This window comes from Notolabrus celidotus, chromosome 15 (genome assembly GCF_009762535.1).
Source record: "Notolabrus celidotus isolate fNotCel1 chromosome 15, fNotCel1.pri, whole genome shotgun sequence".
Lineage (NCBI taxonomy): Eukaryota > Metazoa > Chordata > Actinopteri > Labriformes > Labridae > Notolabrus > Notolabrus celidotus.
The window spans coordinates 12,076,475-12,097,456 of NC_048286.1; the positions used below are offsets into that span (position 1 = coordinate 12,076,475).

Sequence of the window (20,982 nt, forward strand, 5' to 3'; positions counted from 1 at the left end):
GTTTAGAAGAGATTCACAAGATTTTTAGTCAAACTAAAAATCTGTTACTGCTTCTTCTTTTTTTAAAGAAGCAAGAGATGAGAGCCAGATTTCCTTATAAGAATGAAGCCCATTAGGTTCTTATTAGACACAAGAACCTCTTACTGGAGTTGTTATATTGAATGGATTTCTAATGCACTTCTTTTGAAAGGCAGGGACAGAGTGTAGAAGAAAGTGAAGCAATCTCGATCATTATCGCTGACAGCCTCATCAATGCACACGAGGACAGACTGATTTAATTGGCCTCTCAAATCTCTAGTAATCCCTGAACTCCATTTGGGCTGTCAGCTGCAGCACAGAGTACTAAGTGAATGTCATACATTCAACCAAATTCCCACTGTAGAAATGAAAAAGAGACCTTGTCCACCAGAATTCAGTTGTATTTTTTACCTTCCTTCCAAATTGGCAGAGGCACAATTGCAGAGTTTCAGTGATGAGGTCTGAAATGCATACAGAGTTAGACTGGTAGATACAGTATGTAGAAACTCTAGAGCTGTCTTTTTCAGAGTCCATAAAAGTAGTTTCAGGAAATATTATGCTGTTTGCAGAAAGGCGGTCCTCCTCTCATCTGTCACTTAAATAACCTAATAAATCCAGGGGGCTGTAGTGAAGGGGAGAGTGGGACTCCAAAGAGTAAGAGGGGCAAGTTGGTTTTTTTTCTTCTCTGTTATACATTTTGACAGTAAAGTAACATTGTGTGAAGGAATAAACATGGTTCTGAACTCTTTATCAGGAATAATGTGGAGTCTTTCTCTCTGAGAGCAATCAAAAGAGCGAAAGAAGACAGGAAACAAAGAGAAAGCAGGTGGGGATATGTGTTTTTACATAGTTTATTTTGAAAAAGAAGATAATCACATCTCACATAATTTGAAAAAGCTCATACCAGCATTCAGGTGGTCAGCCAGTAATCTGACTTGGATTATCTATGGCCTCCCACAGGAATGTAAAACATGCATCTGATCGAAGTAAAGAGCAAGCTTTTAAATCAACATAGTGTATTCAAAAGCAGATGAACCTGAAAAAGGACCTGCAAAGCTACAACTACATGTTGGTTAGCACTGTTGCCTAACAAGAAGTAGATCCTAGGTTCAAATCTCATTGGGGGCCCTCTCATGTGGAGCTAGTAGTTCTGGCTATCGATCACTGCACCACCCACCATGTGTTTGAAGTACTTCAATGTACTTGAAAGTAGATAAACCTGAAGAATTGAGAGCTGTTTCGGTAAACAGAGTGGTCACAGGGTGAGTAGAGGCTAGGTTCAAATCCCAGAGGCAGCCCTCTCATGTGGCGCTAGAATTTTCTGCCAAATCACCAAAATGTTCTGAAAGTATGTATACTTGAAAAAGAAAACACTGTTCAGTAACATAACACATCAGCTCTATGATTGGTGGGCGAGTTGTCATGGGTGCACCCTGCCCTCTTGCTCGTTGATAGCTGGAATAGACTCCAGCTCCCCCTGCAACCCCAAGCAGGAGAAGCAGTAAAGATAACGGAGGGATGAATGAGTGTCTACTACCATTTAGTGCACTACCTTTGTGCAGAGTGTTCTGGCTTTTTTATCACAGGGAATCTGAGCTTTTTTTTCAAACTACCTGAATATGTGGACTGCAGGTCAAGGTATTCTCTGTGTGAAGCTGGAATGTTCCTGCTTCCCTTCACTGGAATGTGGCTGAAGCTATTGAATCACAGTGATGAACTGGAGGGTATAGAAACCCCTAGAATGTATAGTGGTATGGTGTTTAAGACTGCCGCCTTTTAGTAGGGTGGCTGATTAGATAAGTTTGATCACCAACTTTCTTGTTGTGACACAAAGGTACATTTATTTACAACTGTTCATGAGCCATGAGTGCAATGGATGTGTGGTTATAGTAATTGGGCTGTGGTAATTGGACCTAGTCTGCCGCTGATGACATCAGGATAGAGGGGCTCATCTCTTGGGAGGATGAGTCCGCCTACAGAGAAGTTGACAGTGTGGTGCAGAGACAACCTGCTTCTACATACAACCAAGACAAATGAGCTCATTGTGGACTTCCACAGGGTATCAGACCTCCACTTCCTGGGAGTTCAGATCATGGAGGACCTGACCTGGGGCACGAACACAGTCGAGCTGGTGAAGTAGGCCCAGCAGAGACTTAATTTGCTAAGAGGTCTAAGGAAGATCAACACCCCCAAAAGTGCTGGTGTCCTTCTATCGCTGCTCAATAGAGACATCTTGACCTATTGTCTCTGTGTGTGGTTCTCCAGCTGCGCAGTGGCACAGAGGAAAGCGCTCCAGGGGTTACAAAGGTTAGAAAGTCATAGGCTGCCTTCTCCCCTCTTTGGAAGAACTTCACAGTTCATGCTGCCTCAGGAAGGCCCAAAAAATGAGAACTGCTGCCATCAGGCAGACGATACAGGTGCATAAAAACAAAAACAAACAGACTGAAATCGTTTTCTCTTATTATTATTTACCTTATTTATTTAGTTATCTATTCATTTATTGTATTTAGCTGATCTTTTAACTTTAAATGATTTTGATTCTGCTTTCTACTCTAACTTATTAAATTAATTTTACTGTATTTATTTTATCTTATTTTGAAGTATTTTCTATGATTATGTCTTTTACTGCCTTATCAATTTCTGTTGTTTTCTGTCTCTCTGTTCTTTTGTGAAGCACTTTGGGCTGCAAGTTTGTATATATATGAAAGGTGCTATTTAAGGAATGTTGAGTCGAGTTGAGTTAAGTGTTACCGCACCGCCATCAATGTATTAAATGCTGCTGAAACATAAATCATTCATATGAAAAATCAAACCTTACCTAAGGGATTTGTGCAATAACCGTTGAATGTAAATGTCTGTGTTGTGGTGTCTGACATGTATTTTTAGCATATGTTTATATCATATTTGTACTTTAACTTCTGCACTAAGTTAGCGTTGCACTTCATTTTGTTGTATATGTTACAATGACAATACAAATATTCTAATCTATTCTATTTAAAGAGCCCATCATTTCTGGTGACACTCTTGAATAAAACAGATAAACCTAGTACAAGAGAGGCATCTCAGGCTGAATTTGCAGTCAATGCAAATTCCTCTGCAAGGCCACAGACACAAAACATCTCATAATTAGTAAAATAAGCCTTGGACTACAGCGTTCAGTCCGTGCACTCACCATGGAAACACTTTGAGTCTGAGCTGAAAAGAATTAAAATATAAAATAAATAAAGATTGACTCGAGGGGAGGGGGTTATTATCTCCATGTTTTTCTCTCTGATGCAGTTTCATATTTTTTCTCCCTGAACCCACCTGACATCATCAAGCACAGGAATAAAATCCACCACATCAGTCTCACATTTGACAGCTTTATTCTGAATAGTTGCGCATGTGTGAAGCATGTTTTTACATTCAAAGCTCAGAGATACAGCAAAGTACAAAACAGATGAAACACGGCATTACTTATTTATGGCGGTCTGACTTGGACTGAAATTACTAGTCTAATTATTTAATAATAATTACATCCATGTTAGTCACTTGAATAACAGTGTTGGAGGAAAAGACACACACAGTGTAACCAAGTCAAAAACAGGATCTCTTCAGTAAGACATTCATTTTCTTCAATATTATGCTACAAATGAAGCAGTTAGCAATAACCAGATATACTGTTACACTCTTTAAGGGAATACAAGTCATCACATTTCATCAGCAGTCATCCTTCAGAGAAAACGAAAGTTAAAGCTCCAGTGAAGAGATTGCAACTGGTTGTGAAATAAGTTCAAAGTAATATAGATGCCTCATTTTGAGCTACAAAAGCAAACAAGACCATCAGCAAAGAGACTGTCTTTTTCTGTGCTGTTACTTTTGTGCCTCAAAACACTGCAAGGGGGTAGGTGTCAAACAACACATTGAAGAGCCTTTTTAGAAAATGTATTTTTCACGGTTATATATTGGTCTGTTAAGAGAAAGAGGAATGAGACCTGACTTAAGCATGTACAGGACAAAACCAGCTGAAGAAAAAGAGGTACAGGAGCTTTAAGGAGCTGGGGTAAGGCACGCAAAACAAGGCACAAAAATACACTCTATGCTTTAACTATTGTATAATTATCAGATTTATGTAAGAAAATGTTGATAGTTTGCTCTTAGTCCAGAAAAATGTTCGAAAGCCTGTGATTGTATGAATCCAGGTTGATTTGTTGACTCCTCTGACAGCTACAGTAGTAATTCAGGAAACAGAGACAGTACTAAATCATATTACTTTTTTCTGAGGGAAACTTTCATGTGACCAAAACTCAAAAATGCATAGATATTCAACATCAAATATGACATGTTAAGCAGTGATGTGCTGTAAAAACTAACACCAAAAGCCATGTGTGTAGGTAAAGTGTGTCATTGTCTTGTCAAATGTTGCCTCCAAGCCCTCTGACCTTTTTTCACACACACCAGTGTTTCTGACAAGGCGCCAGGATGGCAGCTCTATGTACATTTCTACATCAACATCTGCTCAAAAAAGATCACAGTTATGAATGTGTTCAAAGTTGAGCAGTGTCAGATGTAATAATAGTTTCTCAAAGCTCCAGCTTTTGAGTACTGAGGCCTTTGATGTTTGTACTCTGAGGCCTCATTAGAACCAGCCAGCTCGTCAAGGAGAAAACACTTTGATTCTTTTGTTGAATTACAGAGGATGATCCCTGAGAGATTATGAAATATGAGTTACATGTGTTTGCTACCTAAAAGAGAATCCTCATTAAGATTAAGACCATTCACAAAGTTTTACAGTACAACAAAGCACCAAACTAGAATCACAGTCCATTTAAAACAAGGCTCATAATGATGACTGTACATTCTATTTACAAAGTACAAGTTGATCTTTATCATGTGAATCATATCAGAGACAATTTACAGGTCAGAGGAACAGGTTGTGATGGCGCTACATAGCAGAATAGTTTTGGTTTGTTTTGTGAAACTTTTCATCATCTTGACAATAATCCCATAGACAATGACATCATAAAAAATGAAACATATTTTAGCTTTATTTACATCACTCTTTATACAAGATTTATACATATTTATACATTTTGAAATTCTCTTAAAGAGGCCTTCGTGTCCTTTGACAATCCCTGTCTCACAAATCTGCGCTGTTCTCGTCATTGTTAAGGTTCAGTGTGCAGGATTTAGTGCTATCTAATGGCCGTGTTGTAGATTACAGCCAGGTAACAACTGCTCAGCTGTCCCTGTCACCCTGCCCTTCAGTACAGAGGCAGCGGTTGTTCGTCTGTCGTGTGTATCACCAAAATTGAGTGGTTTCAAAGAGGAAGAGTCTTGTATATATATATCAAACAAGAATGAATACATGTAGTATTTGTATGGGATTGGTTTGTTAGTGGTGTGGTGCAGTTACACACACAGGGTTGTGTATGTCTCAGATTCTGTGTAGGAGTTGTAGGACTCTAGGGAATAGCTGTTCGGATACAACCTCTGGTTTTCTTATAAGTTCGGGGTTTCATCCAAAGCTTCTGTACAGGTCTTTAGAGATTTAACTTGTTTTTCAGACATCAGTGACTGAATAAAATGTTTTGGCTATACAGACAGCATGTGGCGTGTAGGATCAATTCTTTGATGGTTTTGGATTTTACAGGATTTGTTCTCAATACAAAATGGGGTTTAATCGAACTGTATTATTATTCAATGACCAGTTTTTTCCAGTCCTAAACAAATATTCTGAATACATTACATTTTTAAAAATCTAGTACTCTCTGAAGCCCCTCCCTCAGATTGCGGTGGTGATTTGAGTCAATCCCAGATCGTTGGAGTCCTCTGAGCCCTGATAAGGCATGGAGGACACTTCCATGGCTAGTCATACAGGCCTGGCCTGCCTCATAGTACCTCCTCGGCCTTCTGTGGGACATGAGTGATCCCTCAGAGTGCTTCTCACCCGGCTCACACCCTGACAGTCCCCGTGTCCCTGGGCGCCGGGGCAGCAGAAGTCCCGGAAGCACCTCTTGAAGTTCTCATCCAGGAAGGCGTAGAGTATGGGGTTCAGGCTGCTGTTAGTGTAGCCCAGCGCCACACAGAAGAAGTAGGCGGCCATGACAGGGGTGGTCTCAGGGACGTTGCCTGACAGGGCCTTGACTAAGATAAAGATGTGAATGGGTGTCCAACACACCACGAAGACAGCGACCACCACCAGGACCAGGCGCGTGATCCGACGCAGGTTGCGGTCCTTTTCTCGAGAGCCGGACAGCAGGCGGACGCTCTTCAGCCGCAGGACCATCAACGTGTAGCAGACGGTGATGATTATGACGGGTGCTACGAAGCCAAAGATGAAGACGCAGATCTTCATCAGGGTGTCCCAGTAGATGTAGGGTTCGGGGAACTGAAGTGCACACTCTGTAGTCCCTGTTGAAGCAGAGAGAGAAGGAAACATTTCAAACCATTGTACTGAGGAAACAAACATGATCCTCTTGTACTAACTTCATCTCTGTGCATTAAGCTAAATGCAAAATTTTAAAGTTTGCTAAATGCTGAGGGCTTACATGCACAAAATGACTGCTAAATGTTTTAACTAATGCTATATTGTTAATACATTATGTTTGTTGACTACATTTGTTAGCATGTGCAGTGGCTTTACAGATATGGGACCATAAAAAAAATTGAAATGATGCTACATTAAAAGTGAATCAATTACATAGTTTGTAAATCTAAAGCAGTGTATAGCCATATCTGCGCATTGCTTTTATGCACTATAATGTAACTGTACAGTCCTTAATAGTTCATTTCAAAAATCCTGTGAGGAGATTTGACTAGTAATGAAACAGACTGAAATTAATACTGAATGTTTCCTATGAATTGCAAAAGCAAATAAGACTGTAGTGATGAACAGTGACTATTAATATATGGTTATTGTTAATGCATAAAACTGCCGGAGCCAGCTAGGTCTAGGATGATGCAGTTAACTGCACGCTATGAAAGAGACAATTTTAAAAAACAACTTTTTTACCCCAAGGATTCTTGACGAGTGACGCTGATTATTAAAGAAAAGGAAATAAAGAGTTATTTGTTTAAAAAATATATATACTTTGGAGCATGGATTTGGCCTAATGGTCAAATCACGCCCATATAGGAAGCGGCCCAGGCTCTATTCCGGCCTGAGGCCCTTTCCTGCATGTCATTCCCCCACTCTCTCTGTTTCCCTCTCTATCCACGGTCCTCTCCTCTGTAATAAAGGTGAAAAGCCCCCCCAAAAATATGATTTTAACAAAAAATACTCTCACACATGCAGGACAAAACCAGCCGAGAGATAAGTGGTACCAATTTGTCCACAGAGGGCGCCAAAATCGACACAAACTAAAAGTTCCTCACTGGAGCTCTAAGGTTGACTTATGTGTGGCTTTTGCTATCCATTATAACTTCTTTCAAAACGACATATAAGGTGTTTCTTGTATGTAATGTTTAGCTGGGGGACTCAAAGAACATTGGTGCCAAAAGGTTGACTTATAAAATGTTACACAATTCATCATACACGGGACATAATTGTCAGATCAAGTTCCATGCCAATACATCCAATAGTTGGGAAGACGTTTCACACCTAATCAAAAGAAGCCAACCTCAGCCTGGCCCGAAATGTTGATTCAGGGAATCATCAACATCAGAAGGGTTCATCCTCTGGGTACCATGAATGCTCAGAATAATTTAATCAAAAAGCATCCAGTAAATGTAAATATATATCGGTTTGAACAGACACACCAACACATGTACACTGACTGACTAGAATAGCTAAAATCCTTATATCCTATCCTCCTACAGTGAGGTTGTCACAACAGTGATGACACCCTGAAGCCACTTCATCCTCTAGTCTCATACCATGGGTAGAGTGCACTTTGATAATTGAATGGGGCTCATTCATTGTTCAAACATGCATTCTGTCCCTGAGAAAAAACCCTTCTATATTCTCTATAAGGCCCCATCATGCTTCATCCATGTCATATCTTTATCCTACAAGAAGCTCTCCTCAAGAGCCTCTAGGAAGTTTGAAGGATGCTTCCTGTAGTCGAATGAGATGACACAAGTATACAGTTATTATTTTCCCATCTGTGTCTCTGGATTAGACAGAGATGAAAAAATAGTAAAATAATCTAAAGACTATAAGCTGGAAGACTAAAATATCTTAAGAGGAGTCACACAGGTGTATAAAAGTGTACGTTTATTGAAGCTGGAGGTACCATTATTTGTATTGGTGCCTCCCAGTATCATCGCAGGAACCCCGGCAGCAGACGACAGCACCCAGATGATCACATTGATGATCTTGGCCTTCACTGGGGTGCGGAAATCCAGGGCCTTTATGGGGTGACACACGGCCACGTAGCGGTCCACGCTCATCATGGTCAGCGTGAAGATGCTGGTGAACATGTTGTAGTAATCGATGGAGATGAAGACCTTGCATGCCACCTCGCCAAATGGCCATGAGCTGAGCAGGTAGTCGGTGCTCTGGAAGGGCATGGTGGTGGTGACCAGAGCGTCAGCCACAGCCAGGTTGAAGATGTAGATGTTGGTGGCTGTTTTCATTTTAGTGTATCTGTTGTGGAAGGGAAAATTGTACAGTTGGGGGTCATTTCTTTCAGTTTTTGTGTTGTTACAATCTTCTGAAGAGGAGCAAGGTTAATGAAATCACTTTTTTGAGAAAGGATTACTTATTATTATTAAAAACAGAGCACCCAAATATAAATGTATAGAATATTTATCTATAAATACACACAAGGGGAGCTAAAGGGGGAGATGACTGATGTTCTAAAGCTATATAGTGTATTCTGGAAATACATTTATGAGGCTTAAAACAGGACTCAACATCAAATGGAATAAGTGATCATGAGAAATATTGACAATAACATCATGCTACCTGCTCACCTGCTTACAATCTATAAGGCACTCCCGATACCAAATTAGCAGCTTTCAAGGCTAAGAAAATGTGCAATAAATACATGCATATGAACAGGAAACACCAAATAAAGACAAAACCTCAATCAAATGTAAGTATACTTTTTCAAAGCTTCAGCATCACATAGCAACTGTCTTTATTTATGGCCCTGCAGGGACCCGTAAGTGACCCTTAAGCCATTACATTCACGATAGCAGCTGAACAAACACTTGCGTGGAGCAATTTCACCTCTATTAACTCCAGTTGTTCACAATTAAAACGCAACGAATTTCCAGATGCTTCCTCAGCCACATGCATGCGTGTTATTTCACATTAAAAGAGATGACTGGCTTTTAGTTCTTGATCTGAAACTCACCTAATGATGACATACATCACCAAACAGTTGCCCGCCAAGCCCACCACAAACACCACGGAGTAAACTGCCACAATAATGGGAATGAGGGGAGACATGGGCTCGGGCTCAGAGTCCCAGGTGCCGTTGGGTGTGTAGTTGAAGACGTCCGATGCGCCGGGTTGCCAAGTGAAGTTAGGTATGCACTCCTCAGGCTGCCCTGATGGACACCTGTCCTCTTTGTAGATGTGCACCACGGAGCTGTCCATGGTGCCGAACCGCTGCTGGCGGCACCGGCCGATCTGCTTCTGCTGTGGCTGGACGACGACTGATCAACTCAACTAACACCGATTGAGACTGCTGAAATCAAATGATTGCTGCGAGAATAAAACAGCAAAGTTCTCCTTCAGCATAGATTTGTGCTCCAGTGAATTAAAACAAAGCGCAACAACCGGCGCTCAAGGACAACAGCAGCCCAGAACACCTAAGCCGTGTTTTCTGCTTCCAAAAAGTTCACTCAAATATCGCAACACAGACCAGGAGTTTTCTTCACGATGCGCAGCCACAAAGTGCAATCGGGATGCAGAAATTAAGGGAGAAACAGGAGATTTAGAGGAGAGAATTCGCTGCCTGTGCCACTGCTGCGTCCCCGAAGGTGCGCACTGGAAGCCCGCACTGCTCATTCAGTGACATCAGAGGCTGAGGCAACAGATGTGACAGGATCGAGCCGGCAGATAGGGTCTGATCCTGTAAACATCTCAGTACAATGAAAACATATATCCAACACATATAGTAAGACTTTATTTAGATCTTTGTCCCTAAATAATTTCTGGCAAAATGAACCAATGCATCTCTTGCTACATCTGTACAAAGAGCCTGTAACTATTATGACTATATTTCACATTCATAAAAGTTCATTCATTGAAAATTGACAAAAATGAGAGACTACGAAAGTGAGACTAAATATACGCTACACATTCTGCATATTTATCCCTCAAAATGTTTAAATCCCGATCAATGCTTCAATAAGATGTTCCCTAGCAACTCCTTCAAGAACTGACCCTGCAATGCAAACACAGAGTCCTCTCCCAGTTGTTGAAGAGGCATGAAGTAAGAAGGACACTTAACAGCAACCTTCAGATGATTGCATCTGATCCCACAATCAGCTCCAGATAACAAGCTCTGTGTAAAATGACATGGACAGAAATTAATACTATAATTCGGGGGCTTTTTTTTTTGGCCATTAAAATAAAAACTGCTGATTATCTCACTGTTTTGATTTGGGTCAGAAGCTTTCAAGGAAAAAGTAGTTCTGATTTCCTTCCATCTCTGCTTGATCCTTGATTACACATTCCTCATGCTAATTTTCTGTATTATATTGATGAAACATGTTCTTACTGCTTGACAGAAAGCAAATCAACACATCATTCCTCCCAAAAACACAAAAGCAGCAGCACTGAGAGCCCAAAATAAAAAGCAAATCTAGCTTTAAAAATTGGTATCCCTGTTGACAGATATGACAAGATATTCCTCCCAAATAATTCTCCCTTTTTTTTCTCGACCCCCAACAGATTTAAGCCAGCAGAGCAATTAAGCGGCTGCTGTTTCCTTTCCCTCCTTTGGTGCACTAACTCCAGTTGCTTAGAGACCCATCATGGCCAGGTGTTGCTTGAGTGACAAAGCCTTTTTGTAGGTGTGTTGCTATTGTTAAGGGCAGCCTGACTCTGTGAGCTGGCTGTGTTTGTTACAAATATTTGATACAACTCTACAGAGAGCTGGAAGAAATTACAGTTTGAATCATATCTTTTTAAAATGGGAGCTGAGGTGGAGGCAAAGATGGTTGCTCTGTTTACCCATAACCCCAATAAAACAGCCTGCTAGTGCATCATCGGCTGTGTTCCTCCTCTTGTACTTGAACCAGGCCGGTTTGTGTGAGTTTCAGAGGAAGAGAGGAAATGTTTGACGTGCAACCTTCAGTTGATGAGGTTGAGAACAAAGTCCTTTTTACATTTTACCGCCCTTTGCAAATGACCTGAGGTGCTGTCTGTTCAATGAAAGGCTTCAATTAATGGTTTCATGCTGAAGAGGGGGTTCATTAGAGCTTCCTCATTTCATATCTGCAGGAAAGACAGGTTACCATGTGTAAAAACTTCTCCCAAATGATTCTACAACAAGCCAGGAGAGCTTAGCCGACTGATTACAGTCTCATTTTTTTGGCATTTTTTCATGTATCCTCCTGAATTAAAAAACTGTCAGAGCCCTCCTCGTGCATTGTTAGTTCCCTGTGGAATTCGTTGAACATTCATCGCCATATTGCATCAACAAGAGAAAAAGCTGGCGTGATTTCCCTGCAGCCTTTCAGGATTAAAGAAGCTCTCTCCCACAGTGGCAAAAACAACATGAAACCCATCTTCAATGCAACACTGATCTGATCCCAGCACTATGTTATTGATTATATGTCAAAATAACGCCCCAGTCTTCTTACATAAAGAGGAAACACTGCCCACAGAGTGCATGTAAGCCACATGTTATCACAGCTGTAAGTTCTTGTATTTTAAAGATTTAAATAGAAATAACAAATAATAGAGGAGGTAGACATTCTTTATTTATTCCCAAGGTGAAAAACATTTTTTCACTCTGGTGTTAAACATGCCATACACACAAAGGCTGAAAAACACTCACACATGCACATACAGGATCCTATGGACATGCACCAATGGATGAATGTTAGAGTGAGGGGGCTGCAAGCATGAAGCGCCCCAAGCAGTTGGGAATGTGATGTCTTACTCTAGAGAACCCAAGCAGTACCCAGGAAGTGGACAGCACATAGTCTGTGCAGAGAATTGAACCAGCAACCCCTCAGTCCTCAAGCAAAGAATGAGCCAAATATTAAACCTACATGCTATTTCTAAGTGAGTAAATAACAAACAAAATGAAAGACTGTATAAAACATGCATAACATGACAGCTCCCCAAAATGAAGCCAAACCATAAGAAGCTCTGCCTAATGACCGTGTGTGTGTGTGTGTGTGTGTGTGTGTGTGTGTGTGTGTGTGTGTGTGTGTGTGTGTGTGTGTGTGTGTGTGTGTGTGTGTGTCAAACCAACACAAGCAGCTGTTTTGTTGTTGACTTCACCTCAGTCTCCAATGGCTCTGTTTACATCACTGGCATAATATATCAGCACAGATTGCAGTGGGGGGTGTTTTGTTCACTTTTGTACAATGTGAAGTGTTGGAGAGGCGTTGACCATCTTTACATACAGCCTTTGGGGGCTGACAGCCACAACAGAAAAGTTTGGAGTCCCAAAACCAAAACAATGAGCTGAAAGATGCTAGAATGCTAGTACAGATGAGTGCAGCAGCAGCAGCATAGTCTGTTAGTGTTTCTCTGCACATTCTGCTCTAGAGTAAAACCCTGTCACATTACACAAGGTCACTCAATCCATTGTGAATAAACAAACATTGACTATCAGCTTTAGAGATCAGCACATAGGGGTTGCTCTATTGCCAAGAAGTTATGGGTTTATGGTACGGCATCAATTTTTTTTTAATGGCTGCAAAGTTTAAAAAAGTGAGTCTGAAAGCCAAATGTCAGGATTACTCTGGACTATAGACTTACAGGCTTCAGGGGTTAACTTCTAAGAAGTCTGAGAATGAGAATTAACTAAGGCCAAGGGGAAAGCCTACTTTCTTTGTCTTTCCATTCCAATCATAAAGCTGCAGAGTATTCTTCTAACGGTTACATCTCTGGCCTTTTGCTTTTGTTAGAAGGTGAAGAGAAACAGGAAATGTGAAGAAGAGAAGATGTGGGTGAAATGATGCTGAGAGGATTTAACCTATGGGTTATGTGTGACGTGTGCTCTAACCACTGAGCTAAACCAGTAGTCCGGTTGTTAAGTGCTGTCAGTTTTTCACACAGTTCAGTGATTTCCTTCGTGCACATATTTCATCCAGTGTTTCCTGGGTCTACCGGGAGAAAAGGCAGCCAAATTAAACAAAACGTTTTTAGGGTCAAAATTAGGAGGTTTGAGTTAAATTTAAAAAAAATAACTGGGATAAGAGAGAAAAGAAAACACGACAAAATGTTTAACTTAGATCCGGTTGGTTTCAGGCATTTTGATTCAGAGCTGTTACATATTTTACACATCGTATTGAAGCTTTAAACTCTTACTTGTGTGCAACCTTACAGACCTGACTCCCGGTTCTTTAATTGCATTATTAATCTATGTTAACTTATTACCAAGCTTTCTTACCAATCTTCCGGCTGTGTAAGATGCTGGATTCTGATTGGTCAAAACCCATTGACAACCCCTTGAAAATGGCTATTAACTTTGACTAACATGAGCTACACCAGAGGTAAACGGACACATGTCATGTCAAATAAATCCGCGGAAAATGAGTTCAGGCTCATTTTGCTTCTGTTTGTTGACACCATAGACTGTAATGTGAGGTAAAACCATTAGCTTCCATTGATATCAAAACAATGTGGCTAAAACGTTAGTATTAGTGAGCATGCTAAATTGGCAGGCTATACGGACATTATCATATTGGATCCTGTCCATCAATATTAGCAATGTCAGGGGAGCAGGTGAGTGAAACTTTAGGTTACCGGCTGCTAAAAAGAAACTTAAACCATGAGCGGTGGGGATGACAGCAGCAGTGTTAAAAGCTGCGACACCCCTTCAGGGTGGACAAGACCCCTTCGCTTCGTGTCAGGGTCTTGTCTCACCCTGTCAGGATTTTATTTCCCGTAACTACCTGCTAACCATACATTATCCTTTACTTGACAGATGCCATCAGTTCTCTGCTTTTCATGGCAGTATATGTCCAGTACTCCTGCAAATCAGTGAAGATGTTGCCTCATGCTCTTTCTGCATACCTGCACCCACTCATTTCCCTCTTCTCACACCCTCTCCAGATAGCATTTGATGAAGGGGTGCATGTGAGTAGTAAGCTGAGATTGGCAGTGATTACAGGATAAGAGGGGAAGAAGTGTAAGCATGGGTTTGAATGCATTTTTTGAATTAGTGATGTGGATGTTTCCAGGCTACAACGGGGAGTTACTACACCCCATAAAAATGTCTTATCACAATGTAGTACCACTATAAAAGAAATCCTCCTCTGACTGTATGACTACATTTTATAACACAAAGTTTCTCTTCATGCTTTAATGGATGTAAGGCAGTAGTAATCTGTCTCTATTGTCGAGATAAGGCATAATTTCTTGGGTTCTTGAACTGCAGATCACATCCATTAAGATCAATATGCATTCAGCTCATGATAATGTCTCATTACTGCTGGAGTGATATTCATCACATGGCTTTGTTTGAAGTCTCCTGAGAAGGTAAAAAAAAAAAAGAAAGAAGGATGAAACTGCCTTTCTTTTAGTGTCCAGTCGATAACATTTATCTTCTCGGTGTCATTTGTTCACGAAGGCAGAAAAACAATAAGTTTGGAGTTTGTCACAGCTCATTTGTGAAATTACCAAACAGAATTTTGAATATTCTTGTTTTAAGAATTTTGAAGGCTTAAACTATAACCTATATTACTGGGAGATAAATGAAAAAAAAGACATATAGAGGACACTCCAAAACTGATATAATGCTGGGAGGATTCACTGGAGTAGGAGCTACAGTGGTGAATCACTGATACAAAGACGAGAGCAAGAAGATTACATTTCTTTTTCTTTTTTTTTTTTTTCACCTCAGAGGGTTCTCGAAGAGTCAATCAAGAAACTAGTTTCCTGTATAGTCCAGTCTCTCTGTCAGAACCTGATTCTTGCCCAAAAATAGCCTCATCTGTGCAGCAATAAATGCTGTCACGTGGAGATCATAGCATGGATGTCACAAGCCAATGAGTAGAAGTATAATCAAGCCCCACATGTTTGCGCCTCCTACGTGTGAGAGAAGCTTTTTATACAGACGAGAACATGGATGTTGTGCTGACATCAGGTTGACCTGTTTATGCTCTAAATGCAAATCCCAAAGATCAGCATGGGGTACTGACACTGAGTTCACACAAGAGAAGATTACATTTTTCAAGATTTACATGGTCTGCAAGTTGTGCAAATAAGGGTCTCATGCAGCAGGGACATGTCCAAAGTCTTTCGACTTGGGTGGCCCAGCTGGAGCATCGACTTCTGCAGGGATTGCATGAAGCATGTGTGTGCTGAGCATCTTCCAGTCTCCTCTAATAATATCTACTTGCAGTACTAAATCAGTGTATCAAACAAATGTAACAATATTGTATGCAGTTTTTGCTCAGTGTTACAAAATAACACGACAGAGGCAACATTCCTATTGTTTGATGTGAACAACTCATTTTTATTATCTTAACTGATGTGTCCTAAAAAAATCCCTTCCTGTGCAGTGTGTATGAAAAAATAAATGAGCTACATTTGCACAAAACAGTTTTCTTGCCTGGATGTAAACATGTCTAATCTTGCTGTAGAGATGGGCACTTCAACATGAGATCTGAAGCAATTCCTCTGCTTTTAAAGCAGGTCTAAAGTGGATACTGAAAGCACTGTCATTTTTTTGCATTGTAGCAACATGAGCGAAACAGTTAATTTAAACAGGTGGCATCGCAAAAAATATGGGCCCCGTACAAAGGCATAACAACCTGAAGGTGTGACTGCACACAACACAGCAGGAAAACTGTGCACCTGGATGGACTCCAGCGCTGAAACATTTAGGCATCAGCTTGTTTTAGTGTGCACGGACACAATTCATTTCACAGCACGAGATAATACGCACACAGGTGTGATATATTATGACAGGATGAGCTGCAGACACTGTGGTATTTGGGATTCTCCTCAGATGCTGCAGGATGGTGCTTTGTAGGCAGACTTGTTTTGATTGTCACTATGGAAACGAACAGTCTCTGACCTGTGGTAACAAGAGCAAAGGGATTTGATCGATGAAACGGCGCAGCAATACTCCTCTCTGTGGTCTCATAGAAAAGTCTGCCAAGCAGGACAGATGAGGAGGTAAACACAAACAATGGCTTCACTTAATTTGCTCCTTACAAGCACATTTACCTAAATATTCACTGTAATGCTTGACATTAGAGACAGAAACGTTGGGACAAGAGACATTAGAGCCAGAAAAGTTGGGACAAGACATACAGCAGCCATAGCCTCAGGGGATTTTCATCCATAAACCTCACAGGCTGAATATACACACAAACAACCAGTCCACCTGCTTCCTTGACCCTGAACGACAATTGTGGGTAGCATATTAAAAAAAAGGCAGCAGGGGGAAGAAAAACCATCTGCTTCAGGGTCCAGAGTTCACAGGGTTGTTGCAGGAAAGCATTCACAGAGAGCTCTGAGAGCCAGCCACTGTAAATACTGCTCAGAGAGTGGAGCAGAGCCCGGCAGCTGCAACCAGAGGCAGTGAGCCTCTACATAAATATTGACTCTGTGTACATCCCACCGCTCAAGACCTTTTAAACATCAGAGCTGGAGGGCTGAGTGCAGCACCGTTTGACAGATTGAAACCTGATTTGAATACTTGCTAAGAAATTTGAAGGGCAGTTACATGATCAACAGGCTGTAGGTGTGAATGCTGTAGGTGCGCTCTTTATCTACCAAGGCTGAGAAGTGTTACTCAGAGGAGCGGCGAGGATCTATTGGAGGAAACTTGTGTTTTCTGAGTGACATTGAAAGTTGTCTGTTCAGCTGTGTGTGGACATTCACAGTCTGAGAGAGTATGACAGCAGGATTTCTGCAGAGGATTCAGGGCTGAACACGTTTCCTCCTCTTTATTAAGTTAACAACAGCCCTGAAGCACTGCCTCTGGAAGCAACGTACTCTAGGGTGTGCTGCTGTAAGCATGGCCTTCTGTCTGTCTGTGCAGCTCTAACTTCTGTAAACACTAATGTCTTCTGATTATGCAGATGTTGCTGGCAATGAGAATTTACTTCATGTTTGCAAGTTTATATGCAATATGAAACCAAGAGAGGTTGATCACAGTTTGACTACAAACTCAGCAACAAGCAAAAATGGAGAAAGAGCTGAGAGATTATGTCTTAAGAGTGGATTACTAGACCTACTTACATGCAGATATGTCATGAGTGATGAAAACAAGGAGGACCCACGCGCAGACCACAAAAATAGAAGTAATTAAACAAAGAAAACGTACTTCAGAAGTCCAAATCACAGAAATCCAAACACTCCAACAGAAAAATCCAAAGGAACAAGAGTCAGAAGAAACTCCACAGGGACGGGTTTGATGATGAACTGACACAGAAGAGACTGAGGCAGAATTTCAATATCCTCCCTAAACCCTAAACCCTAAACCCTGAGCTCTTTCTGAATTTATTCACGTCACCTTGAAAGGGTTTGAGGGCATAAGGCTGTGAGAGCTCAAAACTGTATAATTAGGAATGGGACGACACTTTGCAACTTCTCACATACCCTGCATGACATCATGTAGCTCACCTTAGCGGCATTAGAAAGTTTTATTGCACAATTTTTACTATCCTTAAATGAAGGTGCTTAAGGGACTGACTGACTGATTTCCATGTGATCCCAGCTCTTGCCATACAGACTGCTTAAACACAACATTTAAAATATCTAAATATATAACTGTGAATATATAAATTATTCTGTATATACACATACGTGTGAAGATAAAAAGATTTAGGCTGGTTGCGGCTGTTTTCTTTATTTATTCTTACGGGCAAAATATTTCGAAATGCCAACATTGGTTGCACCTTTCATACTTCTTGTTTACTGTCGATTTTTCAATTATTATTTCATGTTACAGCTGCATTTACCCTTCCATGCTCACAGGCTTCCCTGGGAATCTTGTGTTTCACGTCACAATGCTATGAAGTATGGGTAAGTCCCTTATGCCAAGTCTGCAAAAATGCCCACTTATGGAAAGGGGGCATACAGGGCTCAAAAAGTCTGTGAGAGATCCCTCACGCACTTGAGAATTGAATGTGAGACAGCCCCAAGTCATCACGGACTAACATGCCTCAAAGTCAGTGAGTGTGTGAGTGTGGACATCGAGGCCCAATCTCAATGCCCACACTCGAACACTCACTGACTTTGAGGTGTGTTCCTGCTAAGTCTGCGAGGGCGCCAAGTATGTGAGGGATCTCTCACTGACTTTTTCAAGCCCTTTATGCCCCCTTTCCATAAGTGGGCATTTTTGCAGATTTAGCGTAAGGGAATTACCCATAGTTCATAGCATTGTGACATCAAACACGAGATTCCCAGGGGAAGCCAGCGAGCTTGGAAGGGTAAAAGAGCGCCAAAAACGCGACAATAAAAAAGAAGCATGAAAGTTGCAATGAAATTTACAGGCAAAAAAGTTTATATATTAATATATTTATGGTTATATAGCCTATAGTCTATATTAAATTGTGTGGTTAAGCAGTCTGTATGGTAAGAGCCTGGATCACATGACAATCAGGCAGTCAGTCCTTTAAGCGCCTTGAATTTGAGGAAAGTAAAAATCTTGCAATAAAATTCCTAATATAGCTAAGGTGAGCTACATGACGTCATGCAGGTCACGTGAGAAGTCTTAAAGTGCTGTCCCATTCCCAGTTCTACAGTTCCAAGCGGCAAACTCCGTTCTCAAACGATGAAGCCCATGTGGAAGTGTTATAAACTGCAATACATCGAAAGTCCGCTTGAGGCTGGCTGCAGAAACACCGGAAACCACATAGACATGAATGGGAAAAAGAAGATCTTTGCAGCATTAATAAACATGTTTACAGCCTGATTCAAAAAACGTCATGGCCCTATATTTTTTGTAACGTGACGGTTCAGAAGATATTACGAGTACAAGTTTTTGCCCAAATAAGGACATGACTGACTTATCTCCCGGTCGGGAACACATAGCTATTGGCTAGGAGGCTCACACTACGTCACACTCTGCCTGGTTGAGTTCTGCATTACCAATATGGCTGCCGCCGTCGATTTGCTTCAAAACAGCGCTCAGGAACAGATGGGTGACGTCACGGATACTACGTCCATATTTTATACAGTCTATGTTTTGAGCCCTCACAGCCTCCTGCCCTCAATCACTTTGCAGCTGAAGTCCAGAAGGGCTCAGGTACTAGGGCTTAGGGAGGACATTGAGATTGGGCCTATATACACACAAGGTGATCAGACACAGGTGTGGGCACAAGACACAGGTGAAACGTAGGAGGTGCAATCAAAGTGGAGGGAAACACACAAGAGCAGAAGGTTAACCCAACACACGGAGGGCAAAAACTACAAAATGTAACAGGAAACACTAAAGACTTAAAAAACATGGATGAAAATAAATAGACTACTATACTAGTAGTAAGTATTGATTAGGCCACAATGTATGCAGTATGTGAACAAGAGGAAAATCTACAGTATGCCGAAACATCCTGGATTTCATACTGATTCAGGAAAATGTCTCAGAATGCAGCGGACCAGTCTCTCTCCCATACTGTTTCCCACAATGCACAGCACTAATGTTCCACTTACGTCTGTGAGGGGGGACACTCAATGTCTAGGTGCTGTGAAAATCATTAAATTCCATACAAACCACTTTTCTTTTTTTAAAGGTATGATTTTTTTTTGCCTTTATTGAAAGGAAAGCTGGAGAGAGACAGGAAATGTGGGGAGTAAAGAGCGGGGTAAGACATGCACCAAATGGCAGAGGCCGGGAGCCGAACCCGTGACCACTGCGACAAGGACCAAAGCCTCTGTACATGGGGCACACGCCAACGGTGTCCTTATAAACCACTTTTTAACTTTTGAATTTTTTTGTGGATGCTAAAGAAGCAGTTTCGCTATCAAGCTCGGCCGTTGTTTACTTTCAATTTCCGAAACCTGAAATCCAGCGACGCCTGGCCCAGCATAATGCAAAACAGATCCAACAGAACAGACATACTACATACTAACTTCAAACACTACAAACTACATTCGTAGATAGTATGTAGCAGGCGGTTTCGAAAACAGCCATGGAATACAGGAACACAAGACATGGCACAAAAGGCAAAAACATACCCATACAAAACAAGAAAGAAACAAAACCTCACAAGAGAATAGAATAGAATTGAATTGAATGCCTTTATTGTCAGTGCAACAAGTACAACAAAATTGAAAGGTGCAGTCCTCATTAGGTGCCATGCAACTCATCACAAGATATCTGTTTGTAGACACTGATTGAAGCTGAATCACTGTCAGCTGACTGCTCTTAGGATCCATGATTACATTACACCTAACTACATTTCACTTCTAAAGCTTCCCACACTACCACCTGTAACACTTCTTGTTCAAATCAGGGCTGATACACTTCTCTCAAGCCCCGTCTGGTATGAATGGAAGAAGAACAGATGCATAATAGTGGCACAAAGCTTTTCCGCCATAATCAAAGGTAGCAACAGAGGCAAAATGGTATCACTGTGAATGTCAAAGCAGGCAGGATGGAACAACATGCCAGTGTATGTGAGGATGTTAGTTCACACGTCACTCCTTTTTTTTTTGTTCTCATAGTGACGTACAGCTGAGTGAAATCTCTCACTGGGACAGAGATATTATAGCATTGTGTGATTCATTGTGCCAGAGCTTTTGTGGAGTTGCTGTGTAGAAGCTGGAACAGACAGTTATCCTGCACACAGACGAAGCTTGCTGATTTATATTCAGAATCTGTTATAGAGATATGGTATGCGATCGTTGTGTGTCTGCAGTATAGGAGGATAAAATCTCTCCAC

The 20,982-nt window shown here is 41.2% G+C and overlaps 1 protein-coding gene across 1 annotated transcript; it reads right to left on the reverse strand.

Moving 5' to 3' along the window:
• Positions 1-3,367: 3,367 nt before the first annotated feature.
• Positions 3,368-9,961, reverse strand: oprk1 (opioid receptor, kappa 1). Its single transcript, XM_034703337.1, has 3 exons — positions 9,303-9,961; positions 8,235-8,587; positions 3,368-6,411 (listed from the first exon to the last, which is right to left on the reverse strand). Exons 1-3 carry the CDS (start codon positions 9,545-9,547, stop codon positions 5,870-5,872), a joined length of 1,140 nt encoding a protein of 379 aa, XP_034559228.1. The 5' UTR covers positions 9,548-9,961; the 3' UTR covers positions 3,368-5,869.
• Between the last annotated feature and the right edge of the window lie 11,021 nt (positions 9,962-20,982).

Excerpts from the sequence above, each read along its gene's own strand:
- oprk1 (XM_034703337.1), bottom strand. The coding sequence starts at position 9,547 with ATGGACAGCTCCGTGGTGCACATCTACAAAGAGGACAGGTGTCCATCA. Across the intron at positions 8,588-9,302 it reads GTGATGTATGTCATCATTAG|ATACACTAAAATGAAAACAG; the intron begins GTGAGTTTCAGA and ends CTTCCACAACAG. Across the intron at positions 6,412-8,234 it reads AGGCACCAATACAAATAATG|GGACTACAGAGTGTGCACTT; the intron begins GTACCTCCAGCT and ends CTGCTTCAACAG.